Below are 27,611 nucleotides of genomic sequence, written 5' to 3'. Positions count from 1 at the left end.
AGAAAGAACATCTACTCGAGCCTTGAGTTCTCTTTGAGTGGAAGTGAGTCACCAAGAGAACCCTCAAATGAGGAAGACAGATCCAACTTCAATTTTCAGTAAAAGCTCATTATTGTTTGCCAGCTCTCAGTCATGGCATTTTCTAATTCATAAATCATGCATAAAAATTTTATCCTTTGGGCGTGAAACCAAAGATGAACCTTCGTAGTCAGGTCTGATATGTCCCTGGGTGGTAACTCAGCCACCGTTAGGAAGTCAGCCTGTAGCAATACAGTCAGAAACAGGGCACAGCTCTTCTCCCACAGCCTGTAAACGTGCTCTCTTGCCACCAGGTTATCCCCCAAAATTGTTATCCTGAAGACCAGTGATTCCTGTTAGCAGATTTGTAAACTATTAAGTAAAACTCTCCAGAAGTGCATAGCAGACTGGAGGCTTAGCCCAGTAGAATGCTTCTTACCTAAAATGTACAAAATCCTGGGTTCAGTCTGCAGTACCAAAGGAGAAAGAAAAGGTACACAGCAAGAAATGGAAGGTAGAAATTCCATTCAAAACCCATGGCATCAGCTCCAGGCACAGTCTCGTTGAACTCATCTGCAATGAAATCCAGAATGAACCAGCTAATCATTGCTAAAATAAATGGGATGTGTAAGTCCCGTCAAAGAATTTAAACCATGTTAATAAAAGATATTGCATACTCCTCTTATTTTCTACAGATCCCAGGAGAAAAAAGAAGAAGCTGTCGCCCTGCTGAAGGAGTCCATTAAACACGGCCCAGAATTTGCAGATGCGTATTCCAGTTTAGCCTCCTTATTGGCCGAGCAGGTAATTGTTTCTGTTTAACACAGCAGTTTTAAATGTGCCTGTTAGTAAATGTTAATGTTACACAAGTTTTTGTGCTGATGATCAACAATGATTGCTAAGTTCATAGTGAACATCTAATCTTCATGTCAGTTTCCTTGACAGAAATAAGAGCCTTGTTCCTTCCTTCTGGTGTTCCCTGTGCAGCACTGGTGGCCTCTTTACACCAAGATGGTGCACAAAAAGTCCTTGATACATTCTCTCACTCTGGGACAGAGTCTGTTAAGCGAAATATATGACATTTGCTGCTTTTAATTGCTATTTACTTGTCACCTTTTTCCGGTGGATGACCCATGGGCTCTGTGAACTCAATATGGAACCGATTATTGACAGTTCTGTAGATCTTGTGCTTTCACACCTGTGTGAAAATAACAGGCTCATGGGATAGGACCAAAGAGGACATTCTGCAGGGCACAGGCAGAGCTGCATTCCAAACCCCTCCCTCTTCTACTCATCTAAATGACTTGATACCACTTTTTGGAGTTGTGGATGCATGGCCCCTGGCTACAGAGTGGCAGATACAACTCTTCTCTGTACACTGATGGTACAGTTTTGTTAACACATGTCAAGTCCTTGGTACACCTTAGATTCTGTGTCACACAATTGCCACATTGTCTTTAAAACTCAGTGGCTTTCAAGATGTTACTTAGCTTCAACATAAGGAAAGATTTGTTTCTGCTTGTCGGTTACTTAGGGTGCAATTTACTTTCAAAACTATCCTGAAACTTCCACCAAGAAGCAAAATTAGGGCAATCTAGGGATAGTTATTTAAGTGATGAATATCATAGCCCTGTGTTCTCCCTTTAATACAGTCGTCCTTCAGCATCTGCAGAGAAAGAGTCCAGAGTCTCCCTGGAGGCCAGGGTCTGTGTGCTCAGATCCTTAACAGGAGACAGCAGAGTCTTTGCATCCTTCTTGTAACCTTTTTGCAACTCTAGATTGCTTATAATATCTAATGCAGGTAAATACTGTGTGCATATGTGTATTATTTAGGGAATAAAGAGAAGAAAAATATTCATTGCAGGCACAATATTTTTTCCTGAGTATTTTTGATCTATAATTTGCTGAACCCATGGATGGGAAACCCACAGATACAGAGGCATTTGGGCTGGCCAGTAGAGTAACTCTTATCTGTGGTTTTTGGATTTTGGTTAATCGGTTGGTTGGTTTGCTTGCTTGCTTCTTTTGTAGTACTGGGGATCTAACCAAGAACCTTCTCAGTGAGTTATGTCCCCATACCAGTTTTCATTTTGGTGTTTTGAGGCGAAGTCTTCTTAAGTCATGAAGGTGCCTACACTGAGCTTAAACTTTTGATCTTCTTGCCTCATCCTCCTGGAGTGCTGGGACTACAGGTATGTGTGAAAACAGGCACAGTCAGGTTTCTTGAGGATGAGACTGGTTCTATCCATCACCAGCCCTGTTTCTCCTGCCATCCTGGCTCCTTCCTGCTCTATGCTCCTCTGTCTGGCTGGCAGCTTGCAGTACCCCAGACAGTCCTGCATGCTTCCTGTCACCCCACTGTCCCTCTGCCACATACTTCTCAGCAGCCCAGCTCCTGCCATGTCACGAGGTCTTCTTTGGTGGTCCTTTGTGAGGACCTCCTGCTCTGCACTGTGTCCTGTCACCCCCTCCTCACCTGTCACCTGATTTCTTCATTAAATTGTCTGAGGATATACATCTTAGCCACCCTGACCTCCTCTTACTCGTCCTGTCCCATTTGGTGATGGGACGTTCACCTTGGAAAGCCCAGCAGTGCGGTTGGAGGAACATGCAGCTCCCTTCCAGCACAGGACCTGGACCCCAGTGATAGACGCTTGAGCCTGAGCCATGCTGCTGTGTACCTAGACTGTGTCTCCCAGGACTGGAAGGAGAATCCACCCTGGGAACCTGACTGTTGTCACCACCTCACCACCGCTGGCCTCCACAGAGGGGCAGAGCCCACAGTGTCAGTCATCAGTACGAGACCACTTGTGAGGACTCAGGAAGGGATCTGCTCTGCTTCAGCTGCGGGAGAGGCAAGGCTGGGGAATGACAGGGGCTCTGTTTTGTTTTAACCCCATGGGTGGAAAGCCTCGTGATTGCCAGAGTAACCACACTCCGCTCGTCTCCTTCCACTCACCCCAGCTGCAGCCGCCTGGACCACGCAGCCCACATGTCTGCACAGCCTCTCTCTTGGGCATGTCATTTTCCGCAGGAATTGATTTTGTTTTGGTTCATATTCTATAATTTTGAAAACTGCCCAGATTTCATTGTGGAGTTATGAAGCATGAGGAAGTAAATAACGAAGCATCATGTTAACAGTCAGCAGTCCCTCAAGCCAAGGGGCACGGCCTTGCTCTTCCTAAGGAAGGTCACCCTGTGTTACATGGGAGTGCCTCTTACCGCAGTGGGATCTTCACCAACAAGGCTGGGATTCATTGTCTTCACGTACTCCTGTGGCTTCCTTTCTGTCTGCCTTCTCTTTCCCCGTCTCAAAAACCGTTCAACCACTACTTCGACGTTCCTCCACCTCCCTGTTCTCAGTGAGTTGTTCAAAGAGCTTCATTTGTAGGAATCCTTAACATGCAAAACTAATCACATTTTCATGTCTTGGACTAATATCTTACATTAAAATTTAGATACTATTTGACTTTGAGGGTTTCAAATTCATCTTTCCCACTCATGAGTGCAAATTTAAGAAAACCAGCCTTGTCTTTGTGTGCCTCTGAAGACTTAGTGTAGCACACTGGGCAAGGCAGGCTGCACGTAGCAGTTCATGACATCGGGGACCTGGTTGCCTAGGACCTGGACCAAAACTATGCTTCATAATAAACAGCAGCACAGGCTTAGGCCAGGAGCCCAGCATCTCTCTGGGCCTTAGATTCCAGTCTGAAAGTTGATAAATATTCTGAATTGATAACCTTAATGTAGCTAATAGCTTGAACTTTTATCATTATTGTTTTTGTTGTTGTTGTTTGACAAAGGGTCTTACTATGTAGTTGGGAGCAGCCTTGAGCTCACTATGTAGCCCAGGCATACTTTGAACTCACAGTGATCCTCTTGCCTCATCCTCCTGAGCGCTGGGATTACAGGCATGTGCCATTACAACTCTAACATTTTAAGAGTATCTAAAACTGTCTTCTTGAACATCATCTAAGTTCTAATGAATATTTTAATGGGTAACTCAGAGCTTCAATATAATTAGTGCTATCATTTCTATATAACTAAAATACTAATATGCTAATATTACAAAAATAATTTGCCTTAATAAATATCCTGAAGTTCTATTCCTTTTCTAAATTAATGAACCCTAAATTCATGAAAAGCTAATGCTTTTAAAATTGATGCAGATGTTTAGTGAATTTAAAATTTATTTTAGTCCATCTTTCAGTATCTTTCAATTCATTCTTACTGTTAACAAATTTTATGGTGGTTAGAAGCTTTTTTTCTTGCAGTTAGAAGTTAGTTGCCGTCAGTTAAAGCAGAAGCAAATGCAATTTTCAGATAAAAACTTTAAAAGCACAGCACAGATCTTTCTCTTCAGTTATTTTTAAGAAGTGTCAGGTGGATTATTTAAAATTGATTTGTTGATTAGCCTGATTTTGGTGGACCGCAGTGGCACAGATGTAAACCTACTACACCTCCCAATGAATAATAGTTAAGGAAAAAATTAGAGCTGAGCCCATGGTCTTTTCTGACATACAAAGGTCACATCTTCTGGCGGAATTCTGTATACTAGATGTAAATATAAAGTGCTATGCCACCTAAGAAACCAGTGGAAAGACTGAAGGGTCTTCCTTCTGCCCCTTGAGGTGACTGATTTTAACAGGAAGGAACAAGGCCACCTCCGTGTAACCCAGGCCCACCCTCCCTCTAACTTCCTGGCCTGTCTTCATGTTTGGAATTCCTTAGTCAGGAGAGAATGCTTCAGACCCTGTGCCCTCACTGAGCAGGCTGTTTCCCAGTGACACCACGTCCACATGGGTGGCCCATGCTTCCTAACCTAAGGTTAAAAAAAAAAAAAATCACCCATTTTGTGGGCATGTTTACTGAGCCATGTAAGAAGATTCACCTTTTTCTGTATTTAATTTCAAGGCCCGTATATTTGCCCAAAGTTTCTGATTTTCTAGGATGTTTCAGTATTTTTTTTTTCTGACTATGCTTTCCAGCTATTTCAGTGGAAAGATTTGAAAAGAGCAGCTTCTGCTTATTTATTTCTTTAATTTTTAAAAGGTGTTTTAAGCATTGTTGCACATGTAGGGACTTCTCATCAGCTTGACTTCATTCTGATCTGAGTCTCTGGGTAAACTTATTCAACTTTTGGTGAATGTATTGATTCGTATTTTCATCTAGCTCAGCGCTCAGTCTTGCCTACAGGTACATTTCAAACCAGTTGTCAGACACTCACAGAAACACTTCACCAGGAAGGAGGAAGGGGAAAGGCTTCCAAGGAAGACACATCCATCTGCTGCTCTCACCACTGTCCTATTCAGTGTCTCCAGACGCTGAGGCATCGGGGTTGATGGTTGACACTGCACGCCTCACTCTGATGGAACCTAAACACAGAATGGGCAAAGCGGAAGGTTCAAACAGGGAGAGAGCGAAAAATAGGTCAGTGAGTCAGAAAGACAGTACACAGCTGAACTAAGGAAGGCCATCCTAGGGCCTAACCTGAGGTCTGCAGATACAGGAAGCAGAGCTGAGCGTCTAAGGAGAGGGGTCTGTAAATGGGCAGGTAGATCATGAGGAAATGCACTGGGCATTTTGCAGGAAGCTGAGGCATGCTTGCTGGGGTGAGTAGTTGGGAGCCTTGTGTCAGGAAGAAAGTGAGGGAGACCCCTGTGGCAAAAAGGTTGGCTTCGTGGTGGGGACGTCAACAGGTGAGTAAAGGCAAGGGGCAACAACAGAGGACTGCCTAGAGGACTGAGAACCCCAGGGAGCCAGAGAACAGCAGGCTGGGGAGGAAGTGAGCTCAGCTTTCCTTTCCAATTACTCAAGTAATGTAAATAAAAATGTAAAAACTTGGAAAAAATTCAGCCTTCACCCTTAGTAAAATATCTAGGAACAACAAACATTATTTTTGTATCATACTGGTAGTTTTGTGATATTTTTCTTGTTTTAATACTTACATTCACATATGGTTTGGGTCCTGTTTTTTTTCACTGCCATGAAGTTATGCATCGTATTATGTAGGTTCCATGGTGTAATAAGCCTTTTGCAATTCCACAGATTGATTACTAATTCAAAATAAGGTATTGTAATTTACCTAATAATTTGCCTACTGCTGGTGATTGAGGTTCTTGTTTTCCTTTCTGTTTTATGGCAAGGAACTTCTCCTTTCTAATGGCTTTTCCGAAAGTACCATTTTCGGAAACCATCCTAATGATACATTGCTGAAACAGCATCCTTGTGTCAAAGAGCACATGTACATTTCCTGACTCGTCAACAAGTCACAAAACCACTTCCTAAGGGAACAGCAGCAGCTCACTGTCACCAGCAATGCGCAGCCTTTAAGCCTTGAATGTCCTTCCTGTGACATTATAGGAAAATGGCATTTGGAGAGATGACAGAGGGAGGGTGGGGGCCAGGAAGGAGATTTAGGGCTTCAAATTAAACAGTACTATGAACAGGAAAGAAAGTGAAGAGCGGTGTAGGGGAAAACACCTTGAAGAGTTGTGACTGTGTATTTGTGGATAGAAATGACACAGTAGGCAGAGTTCAGCAGCTGCCCATGGTCTTGCTGCAAATAGCAGGACAGAGCTAACATTTACACTCTGGGCCTCCATCCTCTGTTCCTTTGTGTGGCACCAAGGAGCTGTGGTTAGACAGTGCTAACGGACAGTGGTAAATGCAGCTGAACATGGAGAGAGGTGACCAAGGCAGCCCAGGAGATGCGTTGTCACAGAAGTGGGAAACAAAGCTTTCCAGGAGGAGTTGGTGTCCCTCTGCATGCTGTGCAGCCAAGGGTCAGGAAGTCTGAGGACAGAAGATGGGCTTCTATCTGAAGTCAGGGTGGTCTCTGACTTGGAATTCTCTGCTGGTTCTGTTAACATTTGGGGCTGGCTGTCTTCCAGCTTTGCAGACAGGTCTGTAAACACTTATAAGCCCACCACATGACCAGCTTCTTCTCACCATAAATTATATAGCTTGGCATTCTACTTGCAGTAAAGGAAATAAAGTTAAGATTGTTTATGCGTCTGACCTGTGAATTATTACCAGCCCTATGATTATAGCCTATTGGAAGCCTCAATTAATTAATGTAAGATCACTTACAATATTTTCCTCTCATGTATTTTGGGATAATGGCTTCACCCAAGATTGAAAGGAAATACAGAAGATAAAATGTAAGTTCAAATTATAAATCCAGATGTCCAGGGTCAGTTTTTTTCCTTCTATGGATGGCATTTTTGGGTAGATTCAGCCGTGCATGTGCAGACAAAGTCAACTTGGAACTCAGGACGGACTGGCTTCATTACCAAGTGCATATCCAGTGAGTGCCTGGACACCTCTGAGCACTACAGAGTCAGAGTAGCCAGGTTCCCCTCCTTCTGTGCAGCACAGAGTCTGGAGAGAAAGCCATCCCTAAGAATTAGACTCCCCATGTCCAACACTGGGCAGGGGGAGGGGCAGGTGTGCAGAGAACACAGGCGTCTGGAGCTTAGGGACCCCAACCTCACGCGGGGAGGGGGCGTAGGGGACACGGGCAGTTGATGAGGGCATTTGATATGAGGAGCAGGTTGATAGATGTCAATTAGGAAAAAAGAAACAAAATCTTTCTGACACAAAGAACAGAACATGTGTGGGTGCCACTGAGGAGGGCAGTGTGCAGTTTCCTCACCTAGAAACTTACGAGCTAGGTGTGTGAGGAAGGGGACAGAGTGCTAGGCAGAGGCCTGTGGTGCTGTGCACATTGGGGTCCCCTCCATCCTTGGCCCAGGGCCGTGTCGCCCAGTGTGCGCCTGCTCTGAGCTTCTTGGCTTCTGTTTCTCTGTTCTTGTCATTCTTGTTTATAGTTTTGTTTCTGTTTGCTTCAGTTGTCACCTGACTGGAGATAACAAATCTAGGCTGGGAGGAGGAATACCAAGTTAGTTGGCTCATTTCAGGAGGATGTGAAAGATGGTCAGATGCCAGTGCTTAAGAGATACTGATACCGCTTAAGTCTCTCATGGATGTGCTTGCCGATGCCATGGGTTGAGGAACTGCTTTGTACAGAAAACAGCAGAGAGAAAGAGAAGAAGCAGCCATCATTTTTTGTCTCTGAGCAGCTGTGTCTTGAACAGCTTCTTCAGCAGGTGACTGACTTGCGTTTAAATATCCAGTGGCCTAACTTTCCAGGTCATCACAGTAGGAAAGCCCAGTGGTGAGTGGGAGATTGCCCCATGACTGCATTCTGTCAGGGGTCAGGGAAAACACTTCGAGAAGGCGATCCAGACCCACGGCCATGATGCCACACCCCGACAGTGTCCTTCCCATCCACCCTTCACTAGTCTAGAGAAAAGAGCTACCCTTTCCTTCTGCACCTTTCCAACAGTGTGGATGCTGCCAGGGCCCAGGTCCAGGAAGATCTGTGCAGTGTCCTCACCAGGACAAGGAAGCAACTTGCCTGTCCCCTCACTATCTCCTGGGTGTCCAGCTGCTTTCTAATGGCTAAATGATATGACCGCAGTCCTGAAAGGGCTTTTAACATACTCAGCCCTCTTCCAACTAAATGCCTGTGTGAAGACCAATTTATTTACGGACTTCCGTCTGCAACAGTAAAAAGTATGTAGAGCCAGGCATGGTAATACCAGTGCCCTGGAAGGCTGAGGCAGGAAAGGTACCAGTTTGAGCCTAGCCTGGGCAGCTTAGAAAGACCTTATCTCAAAGTAAAAAATTTTAAAAAGGGTATGAAGATGTATCTCAGTATGAAGTCCCTATGTTAAGTTCCAGTATTCATCTCTCTCTCTCTCTCTCTTTCTCTCTGTCTGTCTCTGCCTCTGCCTCTGTCTCTCTCTCTCTCTCTCTCTCTCTCTCTCTCTCTCTCTCTCTCTCTCACACACACACACACACACACACACACACACACAGCATATATAAAAGCATACTGATCCCAGCCCTGGGGGAGGATGAGGTAGGAGGATCACAATAGAGTCCTGCTTGATCAGCTTGGTGAGACCCTGTTACAAAATTCAGGACAAAGGGCCTGTGCATGTAGCTTAGTGTTAGAGTACCTCTGGTCCCATAGTAACTGCAAAGATGGATGATAGATACATAGATAGATAGATAGATGACAGCACAAGTACATACAAGAGTGCCGTTATGGTTGGACTTGTTAGGTCATTGGTCTTCGTGGCGCTTAAACAGAAGGGTCATATGTTGTTCTTGGTGCCTGTAACATCTCTGTCCCAGTAGTACAGCAGTGCATGATAGTAATGCAGCACCCCTCCTAGTAATCCCTGCGAGGCCCATGGTGCTTAGCGCACGGGGCATTTGCTGGGCGTCACTGTAAGTGCTCCAGTCTTTCAATTTTAACATCTAACTGACAACAAACCCAGGGGACAGGTACCATTGTGATTTCTGCTTTCCAGGAAAGTAGGAGTGCACAGACATACCTGAATAGGGCTGAGCTCTAACCCAGTGCAGCCAAGCATCACAGCCCTCCTTCAGCTTCTGTACCGTAATTTGCACGGTGATTACAGTTAATGGTGCTGAGTGACTGAACAAGTGAATAACATACCTAGCTGTGTCTTTCATATATAATTGATGCTCTTTCTTATGTATATATTTCTTATATAAATGATGCTCTATAAATTACCACAGTGGACAATGTGGTCAACCTCAGTGGACAATGTGGTCATAAAACATTTCTTCTCTTTGTAGATTGAAAAAGAAATATTTTGAGATTTTCATTCATCTTTAAGTATATTGAATTGGACAGCTTGTTGAAAAAAGCTCTAGGGCTGGGGATTTAGCTCAGCAGCATAAGAGCCTGCCTTGCTAGCAGGCAGTTGTGAGTTCAATCCCCGGTACCGATTAAAAAAAGAAAAAAAAAAAGAAAGAAAGAAAAAAGCTCTACATTTTTAGGAACATGGACCCCCATTTTTGAGGCAATATGGATTTTTAATTAAAATAAGCAATATTTGCCAAATATAACCCTAGCATTTTTCCTGCATGCTGCTTAGTTATGTAGATGATTGTGGTCATTCTACAGAGGATAAAATATCTACTTCCCTTCTGGGTCAAATCAGATCTTAGCTTACTGCTTGGCACTTGGTGTGAGTATCTATTCACAGACTTAACGTGACACACCTAAGAAACTGAGCTGTCCCTTCCCTTGAGGATGTCAGGTTGGAAGCTCAGCAGGCGTTACTTGCAATAGAGGTTTTAAGTGCCTGTCCTCATCAGGGTGCCTTAATGAAAACTGCTGTGTGGTTCCCTTTTACCTGACCTTCACAACGGCACCAGGGAATCAAAGTGTTTACCGGTGGATAATTCTTAGACCTTTTGATTAACTAGATTTTAACTTCTATATTTAAAAAAAAAAAAAGTGACATGACTGTCCCAGAGAGTTAGAAACCATGTATCAAAAAGTTAATTCTGAATTATTAAAATGTGTTAATGTGAATCTCTTTCGTTTGGTTAGCCTTTTGTTTTCATAGATTTTTACTTTTATTAGTGCAGTACATGTTTGCCGTGCATAATGATGCGTGATGACTGCGTTCCTGTGGGGAGTTGGCCCGTGTATGTAATACCTTAATCCTCCTAGAGTCTCCATCCCCTCCCTCCATTTCTTGTCCCCCTTACCATTTACAAAAGATCTCTCTCCCTCTCGTATATGTCTCTTGTATTTTGTTTTTTAAATTATTTATACTTTGGGTTTCGCATGTAAGAGGAACCACATAGTATCGAAGCTTGTATGTCATTTATCTAAATGTCTAAACGTTATGGTCTCAAGGTGCATCCATTTCCTACAAGTGACTTGAGTTTGCCCTTCTTTCAACTGAATCTTTAAATGAATTGAGGAAGAAGGCAGTTAGAAAGCGGTCTGCCAGGTCAGGCGGTGACTGGTCTGGGCATTGCCTTAGAGTGGCCCTGCGGCTGCACGGCTCTCCTCGGCCAGCGTGGAGGTGGAGGGCACAGGCTGAGAAAGCAGTGCATGTTTGGGGAGCTGCAGAAATGAGGCCTCAGGCAAAGAAAGGTCAGGGCGCAAAACCCGCCCCATAATCTGCATCAGTCTTCCCTCCCCACCTGCCTTAAGAACCCCTGAAATCAGCCTTACAGTGTAGGCCAGAGAAGAGGAGTCTTTCTGCACATGCAGTTGTCAAACACATCCCTTGGTGCCCCCACATCCAGGAAGCCCTGCCTCAGCGCAGCCCATGGAGCTGGTTCCCGGGATCTTCCCGCCCCATCTAAGCAGCTGCTTTCAGACCTTTTCCAAAGGTAGCGCCCAGTCCCCGAGCTGTCCCAATTAGTAAGCATCGGCTTGTTTGCCCTGAAGGAGCTAAACACAGCCACGGAGTCCTACTCCTGTATCCACGTTAATGTCAACTTTAATCCAGGCAGGTTCACAGTGTTTGAGCTTAGGCCTGTTGAAGTAGGTGCCCAGTAAGGTTACTGTTCCACACCAATACTCAGCATACCTGTTTCTTATTCTCTTAAAAGCAAAGATTTAAAGAAGCCGAAGAAATATACCAGGCTGGAATAAAGAACTGTCCAGACAGCTCGGATTTACACAACAACTATGGAGTCTTCTTAGTTGATTCTGGTAAGTGCTGTGCACAGGAAGCTTTCTGGGGAGCGAGGTAATAACTGCCTGTGACACGCAGTGACAGTCACCCTGGTAATCCCCAGAGACCGAGTCCTCTGGCTTGGCAGCAAACTCATACTCCCGGGGTCGCCTAGTTACGCAGGCTGTCTTTTCCCCAAACCTTTGAGCTCAGCTCAGTAAAATCTGCTTATTTCTTATAAGCAAGTCTGGAGAAAACAGACTGAGGGTGGGAACCTTGCCAATTTGAGGACTGTTTTCTCAGTGCTGTTACAAAAGCTGCTAAGTCCTTGATGGTGAGATGGTCCCCTACTCCACTGCAGTACCCGCTGTAAACCCACCACCAGCAGATGGTAAATACTTTACTGTAACTGAGAAAAGAGGGTTCTGCAATCATTTCATTGTTCCTTTTTGATATGTATTACAGAATCAGCATTATTATAACTGATAGGGTTCTCCTATGATGGGTGCTATGTAAAATCCCCTTTATCTTATTTAATGCAAAGCATTACTAGGCAGGGGCTGTAGTTATGATTTGTGCAGAGCTCTTTCTATCGTGACCATGTAATGAATACTTACAAGTAATGAAATGATACTTGAATTTAATGTAAAACACCACTTTGTTCTTGTTGACTACTAGACTAGCTGCCCTGCAGTAATATTCCATTTTAATTATTTTTTCAATATGGAATTCTTGAAAAGCTCTGTGTTTTCTAGGATATGTGAAGCTCTTCTGTTTACAGAATATATGCCTTTGGAAATGTAACCTAATTTTTGCATGTAAAATTGTTGTGTGGCGCCACCTGCTGGTTCATCAGCCACACACTGATAAATTAAGTCATAAAGATAAGACCAGAAGAGTCCTCTTAGCCGTACCTTGGTCCTTTATTTCAGCAGCAAACAGTTCTACCCCCTTCTCCTTAAAAGGAAAGTGACCACATGCTGGCCAAGTTAGGATCTTTTGGTTTTGGTAGTTGCACTGTGTTCAGAGCCAGTGCACTTGGGAGGCTTCTGCGGATTCGAAAGGTCCGATTCTGTTGAGAAGCGCAGACTCTTCTCGGGTCCAGCCGCACAGCGTATGCCACTAGGGAGCTTCTCAGGGAGCCAGGGGTGTCACAGTCATCCTGGCCTCCACCTCACTCCCTCGGGGTATTTGTCAGGACTCTTTGGATCTTTGCAGTTTATCCCTATCTCTGTAAAGTAGTAGTTTCGTTTTTGTTTCTGCTTTAAATATTCCTTGAATCCCAAGAGGCAACTAAATAGTATCAGAAGTGTCCAGATTGCCTGCAGTGGTCATGCAAATAAAAGCATTTTAAAATGCATAATGCTTTGGATACCTGCAAGGGAGCATTATTGTTGTTTACTGTCACATTAAACAAATGCTGTTTAAATAAAAAAATATGAAGAGAGATTTTCAGGCTGGAGCAGCACCACACTCACACATCTGGTGTAGTGACAAAGAGCCACCTCGGGCCCTGCCTGAGAGCTGGAGCCGCTGTCCTGCACTCCGCCCTGTGTGTGCAGTAAGGTGGCCCATCAGCGTGGTGAGTGACACTCACTGCTCACCCCAAACATCGCACCCACGAGGGTGATGGCCGCAAGACACTTTGACTACAGTAATCAAATAAAAGAAACAGGCTTCAATTTTTACTGCTGTGCTATTGTTAATTTCTTTGGGGATGTAAGTGAAGAACAGAACAGTCCAATGTAAGGTGAGGCTGAGAAGCCAGGGGATGGTGGGTGATGGACCGTAACACCTCACGCAGACCCTCTGTTCTCCCCACTGTCGCCTCTCCAGGCTCCCCAGAGAAGGCAGTGGCCCATTACCAGCAGGCTGTCACCCTGAGCCCCAGCCACCACGTGGCCATGGTGAACCTGGGCAGACTCTACAGGTCCCTGGGCGAGAACAGCATGGCTGAAGAATGGTACAAACGGTACAGATCCTTTTCCTCATTTTGCGTTTGTTTTGTTTTGGTCTAATTTTGGTTTAAGACAGGGATTGGCTATGTAATTCAGGCAGGCTTTGAATCCACTATATAGCCCAGGCTGTCCTTGAATTCCTGGTAATCCTCGTGGCTCAGCCTCCCGAGGGCTGGGGTTACAGACATGTGCCACTGTGCCTGGCTTATTTCCTTACTTTCTGTTTAATTAGAAGAAACAATATTAACAAGGCCCACCAGGTCAGTGTACAGATCCCCATTTCCAAAGAGAATGGTGCAGTACTCTGGCTGGTGTCCTGGTCAGTGACTTTTCTCTGCTGGTTGACCATCATGCTAAGTCGTGGTGGGCATTTCATATCCACTTCTGTTAATCCATAATTTCCTAAAGCTGTGGGCTGCAACCCAACCACAGATAGCCAGAGTGGGAGTAGAGGAAAGACAAGCACATCAGAGCAGGGACAAGGCTGCTCATCTGCCTTGAGCGGGGCCCTGAGACTATGTCCTGTGTTGGCAATCAGTGGAGATTTTGTTATCCTTAGAGACTGACTGAGCTTATATCTTCAAAAATGTGCCATTTACAAGTATCAGCTTGCCTTTGTCCAAACTCAGAGCCCTGCAGGTGGCCCGTAAAGCCGAGACTCTGTCGCCCTTGGGAGCACTTTACTATAACACCGGCCGCTATGAGGAGGCACTGCAGGTGTACAGAGAGGCTGCGGCACTCCAGCCTTTGCAGAGGGAGCCTCATCTGGCACTGGTGAGTCGGGGAGGAGATAACAGGAAATTGGGCCACAGGCACAGAGCTGGCACAGGGATGCCATCTGCCACTTCTACGTGACACCCATATCACAAGATTACAGCTCTCCCCTGAAGACATGGACACCAAAATTCATTAGAGCTTTGAATTTCAGACTTAGAAAACATGGCAAGACTGAGTGTAGCTCCATGGTAGACCATTTCCCCGGCCTCAGCATGAATGAGGCCCAGGTGCTACTCCCAACTCTGCACAACAAAACTCAAAAAGTTGCAAAAAAGTTTGCAACTCAAAAGTTGCAAAGATAGGAAAATGCACTAGTACCCTTTCACTCAGCTCCATCAGCTTTTAACATGTTGATGTGCTCTTCTCTGTCATGTCTAAGTGTGTGCACACACATGTACACATGCAGATGCATAAGCATGTACACATACCCTACTGCAGTGTGGCACACAAGGGTCTTCTGACATGTGAGTCACAGCAGTTACCCTCCTTTATCGATAACCTAAGCATTTTTGCATGCAGGGCCAAAGAATGAGGACCACAGTGCCGCTGGAATGTTAGCATGGTTATCAACAGTGCTCAGAGCTTCTTTCCCTTACATGTGCAATAAATCAAATTTGTTGTCTTCTGGCCACACGTACTGTTCTTTTGAAATTGTAGAGAAGTATTTGTATTTGGATCTGGCGGGTCAGCCTTGCCATGCACACACAAATGCACGCACACAGCTTAGTGAACACCTCCCAGCTGGGCACCGCCTCCCCGAGGGCCACGAGGAGATGCTGAGGAGCGGGCAGGGCTGTCTTCTCAGTGCCTCTGCTGAGGGCTTCGTGTGCGGATCAGCGGTAAAGCCCCAGCTCAGTCTGGGCCATGTGTATTGCAGGCGCAGGTTTTGGCTGTGATGGGCCAGACGAAAGAAGCAGAGAAGATCACGGAGCGCATTGTGTCGGAGGAGGCCGGATGCCTGGAGTGCTACCGCCTCCTGTCGGCCATCTACAGCAAGCAGGAGGCCCACAAGAAGGTACCACACCCTCTCTGTCCTCTCTGCACGCAGCTTCAGTGGCACGCAGCCTCCGTGCCCGGAAAGTCAGGAATGCCACAGGCTGGGATTTCAGCCTCACAGGAGCTCCTCACAGATGCCCCTTAATGCCTAAGATGTCCCTGGGAAATGTGTATGCTTTGGCTTCTCCCTGGTCTAAAGAGTGGATGTAATTTTATCTGTTTGATTTTAGCCAGTTCTAGAAGGTTGACATTCATGTGCCTTTAGCATTTTCTGAGTTTTTTCTAATGGTTTCGTGGAATCGTCCTTGCAGCCCTGAAAGGCAGGCCGGTGTTGCAGTCACTGTTGTTAACTCCACTTGAAAAGTCACATAACTGAAATCATGAACCAGCTCAACAAAATATTTGTGGAATGCCTGCTGTGCAGTAGATGCTAGAAATAAAGTATAATGCCAAAACACGTAATCACTGCGCTTATCCTCAGGCTGCTTGTAGTAGAGGAGACCGAGCCTGAACAAGCAATTACACACTAGTGCGATGGTAATTATGCTTGGTGACATCATTAAGAGCTGTAATCAGGGTTCCTGGCCAGTCTGAAAGGCCAGATCTCCCCATGAAATGATGTGGAGGAAGGGCCAGATCATTAAGGGAGTAATTAAGCAGAAGCAACAGGAAAAATATTCTGGACTAGAAACAGCCTATGCAGAGGTCCTGTGGCAGCAGCAAAGGGCCTATTCCTGTCTGAGGAAGGGCATGAGAGAGCAGGGTCGCAGTGTGACTTGCAAAGAAAGATGCTGGGACCCCAGAGGCTTTGTTCTGATCTTGGGAAAAGGTTTGGGGTTTTATGCAGTGGTGGGGCATGACCGGGTATGTGCTTTGAAAGGCTGCAGAGGTGAAGCGGGGGTTGAGGGAACCAAGAGTATGATCAGAGACCTTCACTTTTTCTGGGTTTGTTTTGGGTTTTCATCATCAATGTGTTAGTGACTGGAGTATAAGGAAATTATTTTGTTAAGACCATTAATTCTCAAGGAGAAAATGAAAGCATAAAAAATGTGTTTTGCTCGTTCTGCCCCACTAACATATGTGAAGCCACTGTGTACATTTCATCATAAATCTGTGTTCATTTCGATTATCATCTTTATTCCGCACCCCTGCAGGCGCTTGATGCTATAGACAAGGCCCTCCAGCTGAAACCAAAGGACCCAAAAGTAGCATCTGAACTTTTTTTCACGAAAGGCAACCAGCTAAGGGAGCAGAACCTTCTGGATAAAGCTTTTGAGGTAAAATATGTAAAACTTGTTACTAAATTTATAGTTTATAATGAATTCTTCCATGATCCGTAGTGAATCCTGTACAGCCAAATCCAATATCACTAGAAGACTTTTCAACAGGCAAAAAGAAAAGAAAGACTTCCTAATGATTGAAACTGTCCCTGATGGGGCGATGGGTGAGCATCTTGCTTTCGGATGGAGGCCTGGACTGAGTAGCCGGGTCAGTGATATCACTGAAGGGGCTGCTGCACCAAGTTCAAGCTGGCTGCAAACTACTCGAGGTTCTGATTTTTATTTTGTTGTCATTCGATGCTAGGGTTTGAATGCACAGCCTTACAAATGCCGAGCAGGTTCCCTGCCACTAAGCCATACTCCTGGCCGCCAGAGTCTGTGATTTCAAAAAGGGATTTTTTTCTTACCAGTCTAATTTATAGTGAAAAAGGGTAAAAAGTGTAGTTTTCTTGCAGGTCAAGGCCAGCGGGAAATGACGCTTTATTATAGACATCCCCTAGATGCCCGGCAGGCAGCCTCAGATGGCGTGAGTCCGCAGATCAGCTCTGCGGAGAAATTGCACATTTCAGTTTCTTCCACTTTAGAATCATGGACTTTGAAAAATAATAGAAATAAGCAGGCCTCCCGTGAGCCGGGCGTGGCTGGTTCCGTTGCATTAACCACTTCAATGCTGTTGAGTGCAGAGTGCAGGAAGCGAGTTCTCATTACCTAACCAGAGGATTTTTTCTTACGCAGAGCTACAGAGTGGCCGTGGCCCTGAACCCCGAGCAGGCGCAGGCCTGGATGAACATGGGGGGGATCCAGCACATCAAGGTAGGAGGCTGCGCACCCCATCCCTCCTCTCTCGGGAAGGACTCAAGAGCCCACTCTTAATTTCATCTTCAAATCACTTGAGTCCTGAAAATGTAGGTGTTCAAAAGTGAAATTAGTGGGGCTTGTGTCATTTTGTGTTTTCTAGATAACAAAAGCACGAAGCCATTCATCTATATGTTTATATATATATGAATAAGTATATTTCCTTATTATAAAGGAAATATATCTACTTACAAGGAGTATCATCAGACAATAGCTGAAGTTCTATGGGAACTGAGGCCCCACTGAAGCAGAGTTTGGCCTGTTTTCCTCACTGTTAATGTCCTGTCAACACTGAATGTATTTCCCTGATTTCCTGTGGGTTATGTCCAAGACACATGTTACCCCCTAACTTCTTACTAAGTTTTTGGTTTTTTCTTCTCCCCTGAATAAGAAAAGCTAACACTGAATGAATCTTCTGCCAAGAAACTTGGAAGATGACCTTCACAGGGGACTGTTATTATAATTAATGAAGTCAGAAGGTTCTCCAGGGTTCATTCATTCATTCATCCCACAAGCATCCGGGGATGGCATCTATATGCCAGGTGCTCTTGTGGGTCCCGGGAACACAGAAGTGAACATAGAAGTCAAAACCATCATGTGGAGCTGACATTCTAGTAGGAGGTGACAGGCAATGAATCCATTCATTCATTTGCACGTGTATACACTGGAATCTATCAGATGGTGATAATTGCTAGGGAAAGTAAAGAAAGAGCAGATTGGGAGTGCCAGGCAGGGGCTGAAATTTCAAATTAAAGTGGTTTTGGGGCCAGTCAAAAGGGAGGTCTGAGCAAAGGCTTGAAGGAGGCATGCTACGTGGTCTGATGTAACAGGGTGTGTGCAAAGGTCCTGGGGTTTAGGCTTTCCTTTTGTGTGTGAAGGGCAGCAAGGAGGCAGCCTGGCCAGGACAGGAGAAGGGGTGGGAGAGGTCAGAGGATAGATTACTCAGAACCTTGAAGAGGACTTAAAGAAACTTCGGCCTTTATGCCAAATAAATTAGGGTCTTTGAATGAGTTAGAAGAGGAAAACCCTGTGGTGTACTATGTTTTTAAAGGATTCCTCTGCTACCTTGTTACCAAACTTCTGTTAGTCTCTGCCCTAATAAAGAGTAGTGCTGTGACCAGCAGGTAAGTAGAGCCCTCATGAGGACCACCATTTAGTGACACTAATCAGACACTTAGCAGAACACAACTGAGTCATGAAGATGGGGGTGAGGGGACGCACTACCCCTGTGGCCAGCAGCCTCGGCCTAGCAGAGGACAGGATGGGGCCAGAGGTCAGGTTCTGTAACCCAGGCTTGGGTCTTCCTGACCCTGGGGTGCCTGGCATTGGCCAGCTGGGAAGCAGAGGATGAGCTTACTGGAGACAGTGCGATTGTAGGTTTAAACATTGTAGGTGTGTGCAAAATAGTTATGTTTCCAAACAACGCACTCAGTGTTTTCAGATGGAATATGCCTTAGGTGAAGCAACAGACTTGGAAACTGACATTGTTAATTGGAAAATATATGACAAGCACAAGACCGAGAGAGAGAGAGAGAGAGAGAGAGAGAGAGAGAGAGAGAGAGAGAGAGAGAGAGAGAGAGAGAGCGCGCGAGCACGAGGGAGGGAGGAAGGGAGGGAGGGAAGAGAGAGGAGACAGAGAGAGAGGAGACAGAGAGACAGAGAGGAGAGAGAGAGTGCACCGCACCGGTGCCAGCCGCAGGGAGGCTGAGAGTGTGAGAATGAGGCTTTTCAAGGAGGTGCCCCGGGTGGGAGAAGATGAGTGTAGTGGTCGTCTCTTACTCCTCCTGCCTAGTCCTAGATAGCTTCCTTGTCCTAGACTAAATGCCTGGAGACAGAAGGGTTTCAGATTTGGACGTTTTCAGGTTTTAGAATATTTGCACGGATGGATGGATAAATGCATGGGTAGATATCACAGATGGGACCTCACTGCAGATAGGAAATTTTCTTTTGCGTGCACCTTACGCTCATAGCTTGCAGACAGTTGTCTACACTCTGCATTGTACATGAGGCCAAGTGCTGTGGACCCCTGTGACATCATGCGGGGTCTCAAAACTATTTCAGATTTGCAAGCAGTTTGCATCTTTAGATTAACAATGCTCTACCTGTAATACTTTGTATTGAGTTTTATATATGACATGAAACTATAAAGCGTATCTTGTGATAAAGCTTACTGAGCCCCAGCCCCCATGGCATATACTCTTCCGGGTCCACCTCCAGACAGGAAGGTACGTTCTGTAGAAGGGCGCGCTGTCCAGGAGAGACTGACAGACGATGAGAAAGCCACATGGCCAAGCAGACCACAGGCTGCCAGCCACATGCAGCCATTCAGCTGGAGTGACTGAGGAACGAAATTCATCATGAACTGTAATTAGTTTAAAATTCCATAGGCACATATGGCCAGTGGCGATCATATTAGCACAGCTCTAGAAAACATATCATTAAAATTCCCTACCTAATGTGGAACTGGAGACTTTGGTTTAAGGGATATGATTTAAAAAAAAAAAAAGGAAATAGGGCTTCCAGTTTAATCAAGAGCAATCACAGAGACAGAAGATGAAGTGGGTTTTATGTGACAAGAGAGAGAAACCTGAATCCAGCGGGCACACCAGGGGAACATTGGCACCAGCTACTGGAGGGGTGACCGTGAGGAGCCTCGGGCGTCGCTGTGCCTGTGCTCAGCTTAGTAAAATCACAGCACACTGCAAGATAAAGGCATGAGTTGAAACAAGTGAACTGAGTGCAGCAAACCCACATTCGCACTTCTTCAGCAGTCTGGTTAGCCTTTTTCAGAGTTGGTGTTAATACTCAGAAATACTCTTCTTCTTTGCACACATAAGCACCGGGATTCCAGTGTCCAGTTGCTCACCCTTTGACACAGTCCCTTTCACCAAGTGCGACCAGTGAAGGGTGTGACAAACATGCCTTGCAGAGTGGATCTCTGCTGATAATAGCAACATCGATGGCCTCCGGCCTCCAGTGAGAGCTCCCTGTATACTTGGCAGTGTCTGGACTCTGGAGACAGAGTAACTTATTTAGAAAACAGCTGAGCATCAGGAAGATGTGAGTGGCTAATTACCACTCAGTACTGTTACTTTAAGATACAGTTTTAAATTGCGATGGAAATGCAGCATCACTGTCCATCTGCGTGGGCACTAACCAAGAATCAGATGGAGCAAATTGGGCTTTTCAGAATGGAAAAAACAATGAAATCTTAGTTCTGGGACTGTACGATACAGATCTAAATTGATAAAGGATATAAATAATTCATTTCAGATCAGGAAAGGGGCCGGGGAAGGTAAGAGTTGCGACCTTTTCCAGAGACTGTCTGGTACTGGGCACACATGGTTGATTGTTAGGGACTCAGGTGAACCGGAAGGGCACCAGCAGAGTGTGGGGTCACAGTGACTAGCGGGTCACTGTGACAGCCTCCTGCTGTGAAAGCGTCCTGCTGGTACATGCAGCCACACACCTTGAGTGGCACATAAATTTGATGCATCTTTTTACCATCTTTTTTATTATATAAACATGTTTGAGGTAGAGGTTGCTGTCAGGTTTTAAGTTGAAGATTAGAAGAACTACTACCATTTTTGTAATGCTAGTAGACAACTACTAGCATTAGTGTTTTCAAAAACACACCCGCCTCCCAGACAAGGCTCTGTATGGCTGGAAGGGCCCCACCACCACCACCACGGGAGCACAGGGAGAAGCCGGTGCTCCTCCTGAGGCGCTCCTCCTGCTGGCAGCTCACTGCATCATCCTTTGCATTCTCCACCTGCAAGGTACTTAAAACAAATGAGTTCTCCAGAGTGCCAGCAGACAAGGATGGAATTGCACACCCAGACAAGGTCTCCTTGTGCAAACCTTAGTGTCGGGCAGCACAGGGTCAGTTCCTCCAACCCCTCCTCTCAGAGTTGCAGTGGATCCAAGTGTAATTGTTCTCTCTCCTTCCCCACAGGGAAATTACGTGTCAGCAAGGACTTACTATGAGAGAGCTTTGCAGCTGGTTCCAGACAGCAAGCTGCTGAAGGAAAACCTCGCCAAATTGGATCGCCTAGAAAAGCGACTACAGGAAGTTCAAGAAAAGGATCAGACGTAGCACCACGGAGCCCAGGACCATAGGACAGTGCTCGTGGCTTCAGAAGAGAACAGATGACAGTACAACCTGTGATGCTTTCCTCTCACAGCACCCCTGGCTGAAGGATCTGCGTTGCCGTGAAGGAAGAAAAACCGCAGACAAGGCAGGAAGTTCTGAGAGGGGCAGAACTCGGCAACTACACATTTTATAGCTGTTCTTCAGTCTGAGTCCCTCTTTCCCTAGGTAGCATTTCTGTGCTTTTGCCTCCTGGGGACCTAATTCCATTTCTTCTTTAGACTCTTAGACCTAGAAATACAGAAGCATTGAAATGCTATCAAGGAGGGCATTTGCTCTTCATGGAGTGAGCTGTTTCAGAAAGGGTAAATCCTCTGAGTGAGCCGTTCAGGAAGGTGTACCAAGTGGAGGTTCAGTGAATTCTCCTGAACCAGAAATGAGTATCTAATAGCTCTTGTAGAACCACGCAGAATATATGAGAAAAAGGGCTACTGCTGAGTGAGCTTTATCTAAATCTCCCCAAGGATGCTAATAGAGACCTTTTGAGGGGTAAATTAAATTCTGCACTGGTGCAAGTTTATCTATTGCCTAATGCAAGAAAAAGGGAGCTTCTGGAGTTGTATGAGTGTGTTTGTTCCTGCAGGAAAAGCAAGGAGCGTGATGCCCTTAATGTTTTACATCATGAGTTTTGTTGCAAATATTACTAGAGTAGTGGTTCTACTCTTCAGATTTCAGAAGTGCATTTAAAATCAGAAATGTTTCCACCCTCAAATATATTGTTATTTAGGTGGAGAAAGATAGTATATTCTACATAGAAAATATTAAAGATATTAACTAAGAAATGTCCTACTTTATTATCTGAATGTTTAGACATGATGAATTTATTATTTTTTTGAAAATATATTTAAACATTGGGGAATCTACAATATATATAGCAAAATCTTCATAGACTCTAATTAGAGGGAAAAAGAGCTCTATTTATTTGTCTTCTTAGGCTTAGTGAGAATTCTGTTCTTAAAGCATAAGTGACCGAGACCTGGCATTTGCCCTTCATTTGTAATTTTGAAGATTTCATGGAGAGTACTCTAAAAATCTAAGGAAGAAGTCTAAATTCATAATTTTAAATATTTATATTTGTATTTAAAGGAGGAAGGAGGCAAAGTTAAACTCACAATTTGACATCTATTTTTAGGTTATTTATTTCATAACTTATAAAATATTTAATATATACTTCTTTTTTTCTCTGTACATAGTGGTTTTAATAGCAGCTTCCAAAACTGAGAATATAAGGTACAAGTCTAAATTACAAAATGATTCAGCTTTAACAGTTCAAAAAAAGATTGTATTGATTATTCACCACTAAAATTAACAGAATCCAGGAGTAGCCACCAAATGTTTAGGTTGGCAGTGTCTTTTGGAGGTGAAGAAATCAGAACACCTAGTTCTAACTTGGTTGTGGTCACTGAAAACATAGCTGGGTGTCCAAGGCACTGAGTGTGTGTTTCACAGATGTGGGGCCACATGGGAGAAAGCCTCCTTCCTCCCCCTGCCCTGGGCTCAGGAAATGTGGTCCTCCCTGTACTCATTTATTAAAGGGAAGCCTACATTCATGGAAGAAAACCTCCTTGGGAAACAGTGTTGGGGGGGCTGTTTTAAATGCAAACAATGGCAGAATTTGAGCATGTGTCTGTCCTCTCCGTTAATAACCCGAAAGTGTCCATGTACCACCATGATCTTCTGTCTCTAAGTCTTCCAGTGTTACAGACTACAAATTTGTCCAAAATCATATTTTCTTCCCTCTCAAAGTATAATTCTGTGGCCAAAATCAAAGAAATGCAGTACAGTATTTATTGTTAAGTGATCTCGGCCCCTAAATTTAAAACCCCTTGCTATAATCATTCATTATCTATGACTTTTATCACAGCTCCTCACAATAGTCTGTAACCAAAATGCCTTCTTTGGAAGTTACTGCAAAACACTTGCACCCCAAATTCTGAAGAAATTATGCCTTACTTGTAGTGCTACTAAGGAAGGACTGTGTATTTGATGGATAATTAAAACAGCAATGATGGCCTAAACATTGCAGAGGGAGAAAGAGTCATGTGGCCGCAGGAGACTTTCTCAGGCTGCTTCGAGGTTTCTGACCCTCAACCCCTATTTTCCCTCTCTCTCTCTCTGTCTCTGTCTCTCTGTCTCTGTCTCTCTGTCTCTGTCTCTCTGTCTCCTCGGCCCCCTATTCTCTGTCAGCACACACCAGCATCTTTTTGAACACTAAAAGTAAGCACTGTTTACAAAGGAGCATTGTTTGTTGGATCAGACAGTTTTATCCTTCTTTGAAATGAAGCCGGCGAAATAGTTTTCTCCATTGAAATGGTGTCTACAACAAAATAAATTCCATTTTATTTTTCAAAACCAAGTGTATCTTGTACCTTTGTATTTGGTCCTTGTAAAGTGAAATCATCAGTGAGTTCGTCCTTATGAGAATACACACAGAGCTCCCTGCTGGTCGGGGCCATGCCCGCATGCCCCCGCAGATGTGGGGCTGACTCCTGGCCGGGCCTCTGCACAGGCTCCAGTGTCCTGCCTCAGGGCCCCCCCTCTTATTCTTAATAATGCTGAAATTTGTGGTGCATCCTGGAACTCTGTAAGAAGTGTTGGGTAGGAAGGAAGATGGAGGGAGGAGTCCCTTGGTCCTGGCCAAACGCTTAATTTGATGCTCAGTGTCCTTTGTGACGTTACTGTGAGCAGCCGTGTTTTCCTCTCCTTCTCCTCCTGGCAGTCTGTCTTCAATGCAGTGTGCGACTCACTCTCACTCACCTCACAGGAATTGTATGTGGTAGTGTATGTACTTCAGTACATGAAAATGGCTTTAGCAATCTATTTTATTATTTTTAATTTAGTTTCTATTTAAAAATTTTCAAATGACTCAGATATTTTTCAATTTATTGATGGTACTCATCAAACTGGATTCAGTGCTGTAACACAGACGTATGAAACCAAAGATGCAGATCCTTTGGAGGGAAATAAAATTTTACTTTAGGGAATACAAAGATGATGTTTACCATGAAGCCTATCACAAAGCAAGGAGGATTGCCAACACTTGAAATCCGACTCCCTGGAGTACTTCAGAATCCTTAGCACAAGATTTTGAAATCTATCATAGGTAGTACCTAGTTTGCTACAGAATTTCCCAGTACTTGGGCAGCTGCTTTCAGCCAGACTAAATGAGCATATCCAAGCCTCCCCTTACAGGAATATCCAAGCCTGCCCACAAGAATGCTAAACTGAGGGAAAATGAATGGAAAGTCTTTTTCCTAGTTTCTGTTAGACTGAACAGAGCTGCATGTGGCGGATACGGAGGTCTGTCCTGTCACAGTGGCACTCACTCTTAGGAAACAACCACAGAGACTTCCACACCCCAGCTTCCTGGCTGCCCTGCTGACAGCTCTGATAGGCCCAAGATGGACAACACTGCGGGACGGGCAGCTTTCATGGAAGTTTCTGAGTTTTATAGAAGAGTTTGTTTACACTTTTGGAATTTGTTCTTTCAGTAATAGACTGAAATGAGCCAAAGACTTGGCAAGAGTGACGTATAGCATGATGGGCTGGTGCATTGTCGTTCTGTGATTGACACTGGTGGCCAGGTGGTGATTTTGTACTTGCCGCAACCAGACTGACACTAAACGGACCTTAGTTTTACATGCAGAATTTTCAGTTCTCTGATGGAGAGGCATTGCCCTGGCATTCACACACACTAGATAAAGCACCCAGAGTGTAAAACCTGGAGGAGGTGTCCCTGGTGTAGAGTTCATAGCTACACCTGTGTCTTTCTGCCTGACACATTCACATGCACTCTGGTTAAGCATTTCTTTTCTGTCCTCCCTTTCTGTTCTTCCTGTATCCCTCCTTTTTCTTTTCTTTGCAGTGCTGGGATTAAAACTTGTACCTTCTGTAGGCTGAGTCACTGTGAGCTATACCTCCAGCTCCAGTCAGCTATTTCTGAGCTGTGCTTGCTAGAATCAGTTTCGGAGAAGAGACATACACAAACAGGAACATTTGCCTTGATTTATGGTGGCCTCACCTCTTAGAACAAGTAAGCCTGGAGAGCATTAATAATGACATTTAGAGCAAATACCTACAGGTAGTCCCCCCCCCCCACAGCCTGTTTACAAATTGCATTCACTTCGGTTGATTGTTAAGTGGGAAGCTCCCACATACAGCAAAGCAGAGCTACCTAAATGGCAACCTTGTGAGAAAAGTATACTGTTAAAACTTGTAGTTAGGCTGCAAGTGGAATGAAGTTTAGTGTACCAAAAAAAAAAAAATATATAGGGAAATAATAGAAATTTCTATGGTTACTCTTTACGCTTTTGATACAGAATAGATATGTGGAGTTGTTCCAAAAAACAGCATTTCCCTCAGTATTTTTAAGTTCTTTGTTCTAAAGAAGGAAAATAATTAAAAGTCATAAGATACTTATAGCAACCAACCAATTCATACCAAGATGTGTCATTTTTATTACCAAGAATCTTTTCAGTTAAAACCTTTAGGGTGTAGAATCAGCACCCCTCACAGTTTGTGGGCATTATCAGTTTGTGAGTTTTGGTCACCAGTAATTCCCACTGGGAAGAGGTGTCAACCTCCAGAGATCTGGGACTTCCTTCCCATTGTTTGGGTGCGCCAAATGTGTACTTGTGTCACGTGTGGTAGATTTCGGTGTACGTACCTCCCTTTGGGGATTCTTTATCTTGTTGATACCTAGGATGGGACCTTAGTCCAAGAATCCATTTATCTGAGGTCCAGTCCACGCTTTGTCTCAGAGCTGCCAGTGTCTCAGTTCAGTCCCTCGAAGTGCTGTGCAGCCTGGGTCCCGCTCAGCCCTTCGAGCCCCCGGGGGTTGGGGGCTTGACCTCTGGGTGGACAGGGCTCTACATGAGGAGAGCACAGTAGTGCTGCTCTTTGTTTAAATGATCCGCTGTGGCTGGAATCTCACTGCAACAGGGCACGGAGACGCCCCTAAAGGTTGCTGTTCTGCCTGAGTGCTTTCACTTGACAGAGGGAATTGCTTTTATTCTGTAGTCTGTGCGTTTGGAAATTCTTAGTAATTTTGTTACTTTTGTGGGGGAAAAGATAATCCTTCTCCATAAGGGATGAAAAGATCTGTAGAAGCCACCACTTGCTTTGGAACATGGAAATGATGTGGCTTGCTGTGACTCCTGTGGGACCAGCCTTCTCATTGTCAGGAGGAAATGAAGTCACTTGTCACCCTTGTTCACAGTGCTCCTAGTTGTTGTTGGAACCATTGTATGTAACTGCGCTCCCGTCACTTTGCTGTACCCCTTAGAAGTATAGTGTCCATAAAGATTTTCTCCCATGCAGTCTGATTATGTATATTTTGCCTAGGTCTTTCCAAAGTAAAATTTATGTAAATGTCTATTTTATATAAAACATGATTTAAAAACTATCCCTGGCTTCACTATGTTCTGTGGTTGGTATTTATTTGTGTCCATATCACTAGCAGGTGCATGCTTGGAAAATGGGAAAGGTAAGCCTCGGTCCCTCTGTCCTTCCATTCCTCGGTCCCTGCCTTGTGAGTGTCCTGGCTGCCCTTCCACACACAGTGGGCTGTCAGCAGCCCTCTCTTGCTTAGCGAATGCCTTTGCTTCCTTACAAAACGAAGGAAAGGCAGGGAACAGACGAGCCCTTGGTACCCTCCACCTACCGTGTCCCTGCACCTGGCTGTCTTGTTCTCTGCCTGACCTCTGGGTTTTGCCTCCTGTGAACTTTATTCCTCAACCTTTGTGCCTCCTCTTCGCATCCTCCTCCTGTTGGCTTTTGTCACTTCTACCTGAAAACACAAAGACAATCTAAAGCCCCAGTTACCTTCCAGCACCAAGAAAAGATTTAAAAAGACAACAAAAACGGGACCATCCTGAGGACTATCTGGGGAAAATCTTTTTGTCTATCTCTAGCTGCTACATTTCTTTTTGTACTTTCTAGCCAAACTTTGAACAGCAAATCACTCTTATCCTACTTGCGTGATACTGTGTCTAAACTAAAGACAGACTTTGCCTGTGTCACAAGCCCATTCTGGGGTGGTCCAGGCCACTCT

General features: G+C 44.7%; 1 protein-coding gene across 2 annotated transcripts in view; it reads left to right on the top strand.

The window, feature by feature from the left end:
* The window catches only part of Tmtc1 (transmembrane O-mannosyltransferase targeting cadherins 1), a 257,242-nt gene extending 230,279 nt beyond the window's left edge, over positions 1-26,963 (top strand). For both annotated transcript variants that reach the window (XM_063254490.1, XM_063254489.1), the window contains 8 exons: positions 714-822; positions 11,479-11,581; positions 13,380-13,515; positions 14,131-14,275; positions 15,156-15,293; positions 16,429-16,551; positions 17,290-17,367; positions 21,365-26,963. In XM_063254490.1, the coding sequence (XP_063110560.1) occupies positions 714-822; positions 11,479-11,581; positions 13,380-13,515; positions 14,131-14,275; positions 15,156-15,293; positions 16,429-16,551; positions 17,290-17,367; positions 21,365-21,505 (973 nt within the window). In that variant the 3' untranslated portion in view covers positions 21,506-26,963. The remainder of the gene's footprint in view (positions 1-713; positions 823-11,478; positions 11,582-13,379; positions 13,516-14,130; positions 14,276-15,155; positions 15,294-16,428; positions 16,552-17,289; positions 17,368-21,364) is intronic.
* Positions 26,964-27,611: the final 648 nt, after the last annotated feature.

Source organism: Cavia porcellus, unplaced genomic scaffold (assembly GCF_034190915.1).
Source record: "Cavia porcellus strain 051 isolate PalLab524CR breed Dunkin Hartley unplaced genomic scaffold, mCavPor4.1 scaffold_8, whole genome shotgun sequence".
Taxonomy (NCBI): Eukaryota; Metazoa; Chordata; class Mammalia; order Rodentia; family Caviidae; genus Cavia; species Cavia porcellus.
This window is presented reverse-complemented; position numbering and strand designations above follow the sequence as displayed.